This window comes from Plectropomus leopardus, chromosome 24 (genome assembly GCF_026936395.1).
Source record: "Plectropomus leopardus strain MGB_pleo_1.0 chromosome 24, ASM2693639v1, whole genome shotgun sequence".
NCBI lineage: Eukaryota > Metazoa > Chordata > Actinopteri > Perciformes > Serranidae > Plectropomus > Plectropomus leopardus.
In genome coordinates this window covers 16,129,601-16,143,732 of record NC_142199.1, presented here as the reverse complement: position 1 = coordinate 16,143,732, position 14,132 = coordinate 16,129,601, and the positions used below count along the sequence as shown (strand labels likewise).

Below are 14,132 nucleotides of genomic sequence, written 5' to 3'. Positions count from 1 at the left end.
TGATTATTTTATTCATTTACTTAATTTCAAATCTTTGCTGACATCTTGACTGTAATTGAACCGAGACAAACAATTCCACATGGCACAGCTACGTTGTCTGCATGGTCAAAAGTGGCCATGATCAGTGATGGCAACCAGAGGGTGGCTTCCTTTTGGAGACCTCCTCTGTACTAGCTGCACTTTGCTAGTTGCCAAAAAAGTTAATATGTAGTGGCTGTACTCGACTCACGATTATGTCTGTCGAATCGGATTTGGCAGTTCAATACGAATACTCAAAGATTTGTTTTGTTTTCTATATAAAGTTTAACTTTTGTGCGGGGCTTAGTGGGACGTTCAGTGTGACAGTCGCAGTCACATAATATAGCACAAAGGCTAATGACATGAACTACAGGTCACAAATGTGCAACATTTTTTGCAGACATTAGATATCATACAAAAGCCAAGGACAGCAGCATAAGGTCGCTGAAATCTCACCAATTCTAAGCAAAACAGCAGCCTTTCTCTCCATCCCTGCCAAGTATCTCCTCCATGCTGCTACAGGTACAGCTGCTTGAACCAAATAGTACTAGGAAAGTCAAGAGCATTCACTGCACAGCAAAATCTGGGGACCAAAATATCTCCAGACGTACACTGCACAGCACACTGACTAGCAAAAGAAAAAGAAAAAATGACTGCTCAACTCGCAAAGCAATCTCAGTCAACTGAGGGGTCTCCAACTGATGATTTGACTCTCCAACTTAAAGGGGCAGCTCTACAAGACGGCACACTAGCGTTCATGTGGGGTGTTGTTCATCACTCGATAACTGTGATTCCAGTATTAACTCTTTGTTTGGCTCTGTGTTGTCCTTTACCAACTGATGAGGCTGGCTCTTTCGCTGCTAAATGATCCACTTGCTTCGTTGTTTGCTGTTTGGGGCTGGACAGGGCTTTTTTTGGTCGCTGCAGCTGGAAACAACACAGTGATGCTGTCTGAGTGAACCTCAGCTGAAAAAGACTAACATGTTCTGTATAGTTGATGGAAACTGTAGAGTTAAGTGATGAAATCTGTGTGGGTTCATCACTGCAAATGACCCCTTCCACATTACGTACAGTCATTTGATCCATTGTTGATGTGAAATGAATGTTGTATGGAGGTGCTTTAGTCACATTTATTACCTGTGACATCTAAGATATTTTATTTCGTTTTCTTTAGGCTGCTGCTGATAAGCTTCATTATCTTATGTTTGATGTGAGAAATGTGTGTGAAGCTGTCATTATCACAAGTAAAGCAGCATTGAAAAGTGATTTCAGGGAGAATAAATTGAACTGTTAAAAAGATACATGTGACTAGAGACGGAGATGACTGAAGGTTATTTTATTTTTATAGTAATTCCCACTTGGAAGCTATGGTTAAGGGCTCCCTCGAGGGCACAGAAACACCTTTAAAATGGATCTGCGCCAAGTGTGCAAGTTATCAACACCTAACTTCAGTGTGAAATCGATGTGCAGTCCTGTGCTTGTTTTCAAACTGCCTTCTTCTCTCAACTTGGCAGATAGAAATGGCTGCCAGAGTGATAGTTCATCAATGGCGCTCATTGGAACAGTGTGAGGTGGAGCTGGAGCAGTAACTGTTCTCCAGAAACGCCTCAACTAAAAGCAACATGATGTATTTTCAATTTTAAAAAGATGAAATGAATGAAATTATTGCCGATCCAGATAGGTTTTGTACGGGCTGCTTCTTCGGCAGCATAAATAGTTTCCATCAAGGCTTTTATCATGAGACTGACTGTGTCCTTGATGGTAGTGAGTGAATTAACAAGGCAGATATTGATCTTTTGCTGCAAGTTTCCTCTGTAGCTTTTTGATGGTGATTTAGAGAGTGAGAGAGAGACAATTGGGGAGAGAGACAGAGAGAGAGCGATCAATAGTGTTTGCAGGTTTGCTATATGGAGAAAGGTGACAGGCAGCAAGAAGGGCATGAATGAGGCGTTGGATTGATCGGTGGCAAAATGCGACAAGCTGATTTAACTTTACGTTTAAGAGCAAGCCTGCATTATTACACAGACGCGCATGGTTGTCAATGATTGTGCCATTATCCGACAGAATTGGCATCTTGTACATTCACTTAAATCACCGTGAGAATATTAGATTTAAGCTCAATCAATCAGGCATCCACGATCAACGAAAATGTTCCCACTTTGTTCTGTCAGGCCTGAAAGACTTAAAAGCCATTTAGCGCATTAGCAAAGAGGTTAGGCACTGGCATGGAATAAACCAGAGCGAATGACAGATGATGTTTGAGAGAGATGGATGGAGAACAAAGGTTGTTTTAGCTCAGGTCAACCTCGTAAATCAGCAAACACCTCTAGGCACTGTTTCTCCTCTGGATATGCAGGGATTTCACAAGAGGAATGCGTCATTTTAAAACACTGGAATTATTAAGACTGCTATAATCAATATTTTTTTTATCAATAAAAGATCAAATTACTATGTGTAATATAAAAGGGGTCAGTTTTGGATACAAACTCACCTGACAGTTTAGTTTGACCCAGTTATGGGCAGTTTTAGTGTCTTTTTAGCATCTTTAGCTGACTGTTTTGGATCATTCTCACATCAGGCTGGGTATTGTTTAAAAAATGACAGTGCCAGTACAAATACCAGTACCGTTATAGTGATACTGATATCAACACAATTTGATATCCATGTGAATAAACTGTCATGTAGTAGAGCCATAACTTGTATTTTGGTGAACTGCCATCTCCGGCAACACAATGCACAGACTGTATGAGTTAAGGCGGCTGCTGCTGGAGTGTGAGCTCCACTCCAGGGGTGGTTGTTGACAGTCCACACTCAGTAACAGAGCTAACTAAGCAGCAGCAAGTGATAGTTTAGCGGATCAGCTGGTAAACAGTGCCACAAAATGAGGAGTGCTTGAGACAGTCAGGTTTTGCCGAAGCGGGGCAGGTGTGTGTGTGTGTGTGTGTGTGTGTGTGTGTGTGTGTGTGTGTGTGTGTCTGGGACACACATAGCAGAGCAGCAGCAGAGCCAGGCGCCCCTGAATCACACCAAAAAAAGCAGTGACTCTCAGCATAAAGACTCACATGACTATTTCGGTACAAATATTTAGCTGCCAGCGTGGCAGATTGCCTTCCAAGATTTACTCACCAAGCGGAAAATTTACCCGCATTTGGCGCTTGGTGGGTGTTAATTTTGGATCCCGGTATCAAGTACCAATACCGAGGCCTATTCTCTCCGCTCTCATGAGTGTTATTTGTGACATGGCAGGAGGCTCTAAAAAACGACTGACAGCAGACAAAGATAGCAAATGCGTAGTGAACATAGTGAAGCATTTACAGGCACAATAGCTCGACAGCAGAGTTGGTGAGGACCAAAACAGAGCGAAAACAGAGATAATATTGGAATTACATTCATCAGATGGCCAGAAACACAACTACAAAATAAATTATCTATTGAAAGCACTTTTTGACATTTTTGTATCAACATGCACTCCTACTGACACCATGACCGTTTTCTTCTTTAATAAAAGCTACAAGATGCCCAAGGTGACACTTCCTGTTTCCTGCATGAGAATCCTCAGCCATTCATTCATCTAGTAATTATTCTTGACCTTCATAATCTGACCCTGCCTGTGTCCCTGACACGAGTAAGAGGAGAGCTTTGACATTTGCTGGTCTTTGTCAATAGGTCACGTTGAAAGCACAGACGCAGAAAGGCGGGGTTGCATGGACATTTATTGATCTGGCTGTCTCGCGGTTGGTTGTACAGATAGATGATAGGCACAGGAGGAGGAAAAGACTGAGCTGTTTTCCAGGAAGTACAACAAAGGAACGCTTTGTGAGGCGCTTGTGTGTGTCCATCCATCTAGTGCTGTCCGTTCAACCCGGCGAAGATGGCAGGGTAATTCACTTAGCCTCCACTGTGGATGGCCATTATCTCTGGGTGGTGTGCCTGTCTGCGGGTGTGTTCTGCCATGATATCATCATGGCACTCACTTAAGTATATATCACAGCTGATTGATATCTGCCGTCTGGCAATAATTGCTAAATTGTAGACCTTTTAAGGCTGTTTGGCTGTGCACTCATTGCACTTCTCTCTCAATTAATCGAATTTCTCACTTTAGCAGTGAACTCGAAACAATCGCAGCCGTACAGATGCTTACTGTCAATGCTCCAGTGCATCTAATACACCGCAGATTTGTAACAAAACAACGTAACTGGTGGAAATTAATGCATTTCAAAGGTATTCCATGCGGGATTGTCGGTCACTCTCTGTAAATACGGTTTACTTTATTCTGTTTTACACTGATATAACCATGCAAAGGTACTCAAAGGGTTGGTTTCTTTAACAAATAATTGTAAAGAATATTTAACATTATTACACAACGTCAACCAATTCTAAAACAAACAAATAACTGAAATTGTTAGATCTGTGGCTTAGCTTTGCAGTTATTTGCAGATCAATACAAAACATTATTTCTTTGAAGAAATAATCCCAAACTGCCTGTTCACTGTCACCTTTGCTGATAGAGGAAAGAATATTTTATTTAAGATGGAAACTTTTAAAATGCAGAAATGATTTTACTTGAACGTGTATTTCATGTCATGTGAAACTGATCTGATAAGTAATTGGTAACTTAGGATGTTAAATAAATGTTACAGAGTAAAAAATACAATATTTCACTCTGAAATGTAGCAGGGTATAAGTAAAAAGTGGCAGAAAAAGGAATTGCTCAGATCAAGCACAAGTACCTCTAAATTGAACTCAAGTACAGTAATTACTTTAATATCATGAATTGCTTGAGTAAATGTAACTTGGTTACTTTCTACCACTTCTCTCCAAACTAGCTATTAGATTGATGCTACAGCTTTGTTCCTATGCTGAACCACTATTTCACTGAACTGCAATCAGAACATTTTTTCTTGCTTATTATGAAATTAGGTCATCTTGAGCAACATTTTTCACCGTTAATATATAACATTAACTGTCACAAACAGTGACTCATGGCTTGCTGTTGGCATAAAAACACTTATTCTATCTCTAGTAAATGCGACAACTGGATTTGATTGGATGGAAGGCGTACCAAACTTCAAGTTCTCTGTGACAACATGCACACACATTAGCTTCCTCTCAGCTGAAAAGGCACAAATTAGCTACTTGGTTGGCTAAGTAGTTAATGTAGCAAGTAAAATAAGGTGGTTGTCACGGATTGAAAGAAGGGGACACTAGGCAGTCTTCCATTAACCCTAAAATTGCACAAATTGAAGCTGTGAATATAAAATACACCAAATGGAAATACGTCAATGTTTTTCGCTTTTATAGGTCAAATGAGTCTATGGCTATGCGCTTGACCATCCGGAAGTTTTGAATCCACAATTCCTCTGTAAAATCGTGGACTATCACCTCCCAGAAATCCCTCATACATGGCCCCTCCAAGATATAAGGGACTCGCCTTTCCATTATTGCTCGCATAAAATGCTCACTCCATCTTCAGTTGGAAATAATGACAGCTAGTGCAGTGGCTGCAGTAGAAATAAACCTGCTGATGTTTTGAACATCCATCGCCACGCCATTCTTGTTATTGCTAAAGGAGAAGTTGCATGTTTTATCAACATTTCGAAAATATCTCTTAAGTTTTGCACAAATCTGTAATGCAAACCCTATTGTTTATTTAATTTCCAGCACTGCAGCTCACCAACTAGGTCACTTCGAAGCGTGATGTCAACACTGAACAGACTCAAATCAATCTGCTTCATTACTGTTTTGACAAACTATAGCTGGTTAACTTTAGGTATCTTGCTAACATAGCAAAAAATGTAATAACCTCTGAGTATGAGTGACACAGGGGTTGTCAGGGACAGAATTAACATTATATTTATTTGTATTGAAATGGGAAAAATTATGTCATTGTTTAACTTTATGTATTTCACAGCTCGCTGACAGCTTACAGTGAAGCGATCACGAGACAATTACACAATTAATAAAACCCCCAAGCATCGATTTTTGCTTTATATGATCAGTAAAAAATTATTTCATATAATTCAAAACATATACCGATATACCAGTTGGGCTCTCCTTTTGTTTTTCACTGTATTTAAGGCTTTATTTTTTTAAATTGATTCTTGATGTAATCAGGAAATTAAGTTTTTATTGTGCTATTAGTCAAAGAGGAAAATTTGCAAAGGCTCACTAGACAGCAGTCAAATGCACATCTTGAAAGGGAAAGGGTTAAAGTAAAAGCATAGCTTCCTGACACCAGAGTTTGGCAACAGTCAGTCAGAACAGGTGGTCCAGTGTGGTGAAGCGGGTGGACAAAAAAAGAGCCAAGGGGTTATTATCAAAGCGCACAGAAACAGGAGGACTAAAAGGCTGGAACAGTGGCAGCACAGATGGCTGCATACAATAACTGAAGGCCAGGTATACTGAGGTACACTGAGAGCTGATGAGGGAGTGTGGAGCAGGTGTGCAGGTGTGTGTGGAGGTCAGCTGATGTTAAAGGTGGCAACACACTGGGGACCACTGCTGGACATGGAGGGAAGTGCATGTTCCAAAAAAACAGGAGATATTAGGGACTGTGTGAGAGTTACTCGGCGGGAAGCGGTGGTCAAAATAGGGGGAGGGTTTTTGTGTTGTTTTTTGTTGGATGTTTTTCTTTTATTTCCCAAAGGAATGCTGTATCAAGCCTTCCCTTGTTGGATTAATTATATATAAAAAAGAAAATTTTACTAAATAAAAAAAAGATCAAAACAGTTGCAACAAAATGATGTTTTCCATGTGTGCTCATTAAGGTTTGCTATATTCAAAGGACAACAGTGATGTCTGTATCATGGCTTTATTTTCTAATAATAATCGCATAATTAGCTGACAGGATGGATGTGTTTGTTTTGCAAAACAGAGCAGAAGTGATTGAACATAAACTCTAATAAAAAGTGCTTTATTTTTCAATTATTCTATTTTAATTAATTCTGTTAAACCAAAAATTTAACTTCTATTTAAATTGTAATCAAGTATTAACTTTAAACCTACACTTGAGGATGATTAACTTAATAGTTTGCCTTTTTCAGAAGGACTGATCAAAATAATTGTTCCTTGAAGAAATTTTAGGGACAGATTCAACACAATTTCGTTTTATGATGCTGCTGAATTGCTCTCAAGACACCAATTCAGCAAAAATTGGACCAACTGTCAAACATGGCAGTGAAAAAAAAGAAAAGTTAAAACCGTCTGCCAGTTGCTGCCAGGCAGCCTCTTCCTTCCTCCCTGTGCTGTTGCCCATCTTTTATTTTTATCTTCTATTATTTGGCTGTATTACTTCATTATTAGGACCAATGAGTAAGAGATATTAGAGCATCCCTGCTAAGCCATCTCGAGTAACTTCTGGCACTCTGATATTTTAGCTAGCTAGCAAACTATGTAAATGTATGGTTTGCATCAATAAACTTGAATTAATTAAACAGATTAAATTGTAATTGTGCAACAGAGAACTGCTTCATTTTAAATCTGAATGTACTGACTTTAAACCTAGTTTACTTAAAATCCAATTAGAACTAATCTTTTAGATCAACTTAATCTTTGTTGGTACAACCCAGTAAATGCTTAAACCGCCTTGCTTTCTTACCACTGTTTCTTTACACATCATTTTAAGTCACTACAGAAAGGTTTTACAGTGATCAAAGTCAGAGGTATCATTCCTACTTGCTGGACTGCTAAATGGCATCTTTTGTGTCTGTTTTAAGATATACTATGCCAGATTTTCCTAAAAAACACAGTAGTACATCACTTCGCTTCTGTAAAGGTGTTGTGGGACTGTACTTTACTATCAGAGGAGAGAGGTGGCGGGAATGTGACTTTTTATTTTTAAATAAATACAAAATACTACCGGCATAGAAGCTAAGCGATGTACTGCTGTTGACACCACTGCAGCAAAACATAGTTTGGCCACCTATAAAATTAATATCAGTTTAAGTGTACATTATATTTGAATATTTACTCCCTTTATGTCACACAACAGCTGATGGAGGCAGCGGTAGAGCAGCAGCTCTGCCGCTTAGTGGAGTAAAATATCCGTTTCTCATGTTAGAGTCTGGTGGCTTAAAAGTAATCAGTTTAAGGAAGAGTTTGTTTGCACCATTTATATGTGATGCAGCAATATTTTACCCCAAAGTTATTGTACATAAACAGCTGTGATTGTGATGTAGTCAAACGCATAGACTGTAGGCAATAAATAATATCGGTCTACAGCAACTAGCTGAACCTCGGTGGAGTCTGTCATACTTCCATCAATAAATCGATTCTCCCCCAGTGCTTGTATACTGGGACAGGGACAGTAGTCCAATAAAATAGCCTAAACAAGCTATAAGCTCCATTTAACTGTGCATGTAAACAGACCGAGTGACAGGATACCAACAGATCAAAATAGGTTGAAAAAGGTTAATAATTATCTAATGCTATCACCAGCTTTTACTGTGTTGTAGCAAAAGAGGCTGTAATATAAATGTAGAGGGATTCAGGGTTTATTGAAGAAAGTAGTCACTCACTCAAATTAAGTGTTTCACCAGTTGAAATATGCCAGTGTGTGTCTTGGCACAGCTTTTGTCAACACAAATCGTCCAAACTTGCCCTCACCTAATCACACACACTCAGGTACTGACAAACCCGTAGAACCGTAAGGGATCTGATTTTTGGGAGCAAATCCAGCTCATCACAGCAGTATGCGCTCTTCTCAGCCAAATCCAGTCCACAGAGACTTACTTACAAGGAGAGAAAATCGAAAGGAAAACACTGGCGTACAGCAGCACGATAACAGGTAGCACAACAAAGAAGCATCAACAAGTTATAAGACTGCAAATAGGGAAAAGGGGAAACTGATCACTCCTGTAATAGGGTTTAAAGGAGAACTTTGCAGAGCAATGTTGCTGCAGAACGTCCTTGAATCTGAATTTTTTATTTAGTCGTTGAATGAAAGCTCCCAGAAAATAAACTGCAGCCCTGAGGAATGAAAGAAATAAAATGTTCAGCTTTTTATTTGGGCTTTATATTTGGTTGCTGTCTCTGACATCGCAAGGTCACGGTGATCTTTGCGCACAAGATGAACGTTTTCAATTTCCCTTTTATCTATGTTGTGTTCCTTTTGAAAAACTTTTTGAAAATGGCTGAAATTCTCCCGGCGCTGACTCCTTCAGTCACCTCGCTGTTATGCCGGTCATCTCTGAACTCAATAGATAAGAGCTGAAAGCTGTGTTTGTTGGTTGAAAGGTTTGTGCGCAGCTGGGTTACAGCAATTTTTTGAAACGTCGTTCGAGGCAGATCAGAGCGATCCAGAAACACGAAAGGTGCTGGAGACGAAAAAAACTCATTACCAGAGGTAGACAGGAGCAAATTGTTGTGACAAAAACAAAAATAATTTCACATCTGCAGGATATTAAATGCTATACCTGCTAAGTTTGCATTGCTCTCTGTGTCATTATTCTCTAAACACCCTCAGACGCACTCGATGATGTTTTTCATTTAAACTCTAATCACACTCTCAGTGCGCTCCATAGACTTCCAGCGCTGTGGTATTTCTTCCTGCTCATATTTCTTTTTTAACTGCAGCAGGATATGAGAAATTTGATGTATAGTTTCATCCTCCCTCACTGTGTTGAAAATGTGGCTCATGGTGTGCTATCAGACAGTTTCTACAGCCTTTGTATCACTCACTACACTCATCCAAACCTCAAATACCGTTTGCCGCTGTTATTCAGCTTAAGATGTTGTTTTAAAACAGAATGCTGGGGCTGTATGAATGAAATAAAATTCATATTATTGATGAAAATTGGGCTGGGGCGATATGCTCATCTCCCAATTAGAGATTGAGAGAATAAGACTATTATGATACTTGTGTGCCAATTTGACATGTATTACAATTTTTAAGTATTGCGAAAAATCACGATACTTAAGTGAAACAATTTTTTTCTGCATCCCTATGTACAGAGGCAAAAAGTACGTCTTTATGCTAAGCTTAATTTACTGCCTCCTGGCTGTTGCTGCATATTCAGTGGTACTGATTTTCTCACAATTCTCAAAAAGAAAATGAATTAGTGTATGCCCTAGAACAATGTATACTAATACTACTGTTTGTATGACATCCTACGAATTAGCGCCCCACAAATGATGTGACATGCTCAGTGTCTCTAAATCCCTTAAAACTGTCAAAAATCTGCTGGAGAAATGCAAATTTCTAAGTGTTTAGAAATTATTTGTAGTTGTGGAGGAAAAACATTAAGATAACATTTTTATACAACCTATCACCTTGTTTCTAAATTCTGACTCCTGTATGAGCCTAATTGGACTAGTTTAAAAAACAATGACACAAGTCAGTGACTAAAAGTTGACTAAAATGTTCAAGACTTTTTGTCGGCTAAAATATTTTGAGGCGTCGACTACAACCAGACTAAAACTGTAAAGGATACAAATGACTAAAATGCGACTTAAACTTATAAACATTTTTGTCTAAATACTAGCATTAATTCTAAAGTAGGTGCAAAAATTAACACAGTCTGTCAAGTGACTGCAGCCTTCTCAAATACATGGATTATACACAGTACACTTTCAGTAAGAAACCGTTTGAATAGTGCATGAGATCAGCCTGCACAGACTGAACAATAGCTTGAAGTCACAGAAATGCAATCTGGACACAAGCGTGTCCTTGAGTTTAAGAGCTTGTTAGACACCTCATCTTATGTAGCTCTTTATCTGTCTCTGCAGGAATTTCTACTACATCACCATGCTACGCGACCCCGTGTCACGCTACCTCAGTGAGTGGAAGCATGTGCAGCGTGGGGCCACTTGGAAAACTGCCCTCCATATGTGTGACGGCCGCCCGCCCACTCAGGATGAGCTCCCTGCCTGCTACAGCGGTGAGGACTGGACAGGCGTGCCCCTTGCAGACTTCATGAGTTGCCCCTCTAACCTCGCCAACAACCGGCAGGTCCGCATGCTGGCCGACCTCAGCCTGGTGGGCTGCTACAACATGTCGTCCCAGAGCGAGCTGGAGCGAGGCCGTGTCCTGCTCGCCAGCGCCAAAGCCAACCTGCGCAACATGGCTTTCTATGGCCTGACAGAGTTCCAGCGTAAGACGCAGTACCTGTTCGAGCGGACGTTCGGCCTGCGCTTCATCCGGGCCTTCACACAGATCAACAGCACGCGCGCTGCCAGCGTGGGAATCAGCGAGAAGGTGCGGTGGCGTATTGAGGGGCTGAATGCCCTCGATGTGGAGCTGTACGAGTACGCCAAGGAGCTGTTTCTGCGGCGCTACCAGTACAACCGGCAGAAGCAGCACCAGGAGGAGCGTCTGAGGAGGTGGCAGGAGAGGCAGCAGAGACAACGGCTGCACAGGACCTATCTGGCTGAGCTGTGGAGACTAGGAGGAGGAGGAGGACGGGAGGAGGAAGAGGAGCAGATGAAGGGGCTGGAGGAGGTAGCCACGACAGAGGACTACAGCAGCCAGGTGGTGAGGTGGTGAGGAGGACACGGGGACTAGAAACCAATGAACTGACTGATCGCTGTTTGATTCATTGTGCTTTACTCTCCTCCCTGTCGCTCCTCTGCTGTGAATCTGCCAAAAACCTCCTGCCCTCATAGCTCTCTGTCGGACTGCCATACGGTGTCTTAATATTTATGATGGATGTATTTGTCATGGCAACTTAAACATTTTGTATTTCTGTTTTTTTTCTCATGGCTATTTTTGGCACTGCAGTTGTGAATTGTATTAATTTATTCATTAGCAAGTGCTTTGAATGTCTTCAAAGCGGTGAAAACGTTTCTTAAAATTTCGCTAATAATTAGTAAAAAATATGCTTCATGAGGGAGGCCAACTTTAGTCTATTTTAAAAATGGTGAATGACTTGAAGGATCCTCTGTGTCATGTTTGTGATCTAGCGCCGTGTTGATCAGTGAAATCTTGTAGTTACTCTGTGGTGTTTGGCTTCATAAGAATATCAAAGCACAAACTTGGCAATAGTCTGCAGTGTGTTTTCTTTTCTCTCTCTCTGACTGATTAAGCTGCAATATACAGAAAGGCAATCTCTCGCAGGAAATGTGTTCAATAAAAAATATGCAGCATCCAGTGATGTAAATGTGTCCTTGATGGACTCTCTCTGGTACGCATGTGTACATGTTCTACCTTGATCCTTTTTCACAGCATGTTCTCACCATAAAAATCTAAAATCTTCATGCCGTGTGCCAACTTCTTCCATATCCACGCACGCACAGACACGCTGACGCACACTAATGAAGCTTCTTTTTTATTTTTTTCCTCGAGAAGGAGAGAGGAGAGCTGCGGGCCTGAAAGACAGGCTGTCAGAGCCAGTTTCAGCGCTCTTACATCACAGACAGAGAACATTGGTATTTCCACCATTAGGGCATTGATCACAGGCTCTTCACTTCCAAATTGATCATTTAAAGTTCAATTGACCATGACTCTGGCGCAGCAGAAAATAGAAGAAACCAATTGGCTTGCTGAATGCTTTCTCCTCCACAATCTGACAAACATACAGTACTCTGCTCCATTTGCACTCCGCTAGAAAAACAATCTATTCCGACACATTTTTACAGACGTGCCTTTGAGATGTTAGGTGCCGGGATGATTCATATTAATATCCTGCTTCTGGAACATTGTGGCTGTAATAAGCACTTCCCCAACCACTCCACGCAGACGTTTTTGTTCACGAGGAGGAAAATGAGGATGAGGAGATCAGTCAGGAGGCAGAAAAGGAAATGGCTGTGTCCACAGACCAAAATAGCCTCTCCATCCCCAGCTGCAGTCTCTATTCTACTTGCACAGCATGCAACAGAGAAAGATTAGAATTATGTAAGCCTGTGATAATGATGCTGGATTTTACTTCTCAGCGCACTCATGCACACAGAGAAGTGACAGAAACCTTAAAATGTTACATTAATTCATCCTTGTGTCATAAAAGTCTCCATTATTTGGCACAGCTCTCTAATTGTTTTGAATTGTGATCTGAACCATAAAACGGGTATTGCAGCAGTGTGACATATGGTCTCCAGGATGAAGCAGTTTGGACAAATAGTGTAACAGCTTCCTTTATCTACGGATCATGTCTCTCTGTTGACAGGGAGACTTTGTTCCGGGAGGTTTGTGTTAGATGAAGATAAACGGATGTTTTTTTGTTCTTACAGATTTTCTCTGTGCAGCGAAACATTTCAGAACCCTTTGGTTCTTCCGTCGTCAGCTCGCTCTCTCTCTGTTCAGCTACACAGAGAGCAGGATGTAGGCTTTTCAAAATGAGGAATGTGCTGCCTGCCTTGTTAGCTCATGGGGAAGGTGAATGCATCTGCAAAGAGAGCTCGGCTAAGTGCTCAGACACAACCTCAGAGTCTTTCACAGATCAGTAGCTGCAGGAGGTGTTGGTGGGCTGTAAAATCATTTTATCACACTGTTGGAGAGACAAACGCAGCAAACCATGATGATTGATATAGTCTGGTTTTGCTGTCGTTTTAAAATTTCCATTCATTTCCAAACTATTGGGGACTAAGAAAATGCAAAAAAAGAGGAAAAAATGAAATAATAAATACAGAATAAGTCACATTTTTAAAGAAACACGTGGAATATTTCAAGTAATAAGTAATATTCCAGCACATTTGCATGAAATGAATTGCCTGGGCAACTGAGTTTCTGCAAACCACCAACACACTACATTAGAGCTGTGCGGTATACTGGTTCACCTGGTATACAGGTCATAAGTTTCCATATGATACAAATATTTTAGGGGTCAACTGATATTGTTTTTTCAGGGCCAATACCTATACCAATTAGTAGTAGTTGATGAGACTGATAACCGATATTTGAAACCAAAATGCATGTACAATAAAAATGAAAATATTTCTGTTGAGAATATGACAAACTCCAACAGAGAATTTTATTTAAATGGCTTTAGCAAATTTGTAATCAGAACTGAAACTTTCAACATCATACACGGCAAGTTTCCTGCAACTTTTTGTTTATAAAGTTCAGTGAAAATGGAAATTAAAAAATGAATAAATAAAAATAGATTCCTGAGGTTTTACAAAGTAAAAGTTCCTCCCATTTTTTTAGCGTTCATTAAAATAAAACACCAAAACAGATAATCTGC

The 14,132-nt window shown here is 40.3% G+C and overlaps 1 protein-coding gene across 1 annotated transcript in view; it reads left to right on the top strand.

Moving 5' to 3' along the window:
• The window catches only part of LOC121962980 (heparan-sulfate 6-O-sulfotransferase 3-B-like), a 28,268-nt gene extending 16,060 nt beyond the window's left edge, over positions 1 to 12,208 (top strand). The window contains exon 2 of the mRNA XM_042513337.2: positions 10,744 to 12,208. Within this exon, the coding sequence (XP_042369271.1) occupies positions 10,744 to 11,500 (757 nt within the window). The 3' untranslated portion in view covers positions 11,501 to 12,208. The remainder of the gene's footprint in view (positions 1 to 10,743) is intronic.
• The last annotated feature ends 1,924 nt before the right edge of the window (positions 12,209 to 14,132 follow it).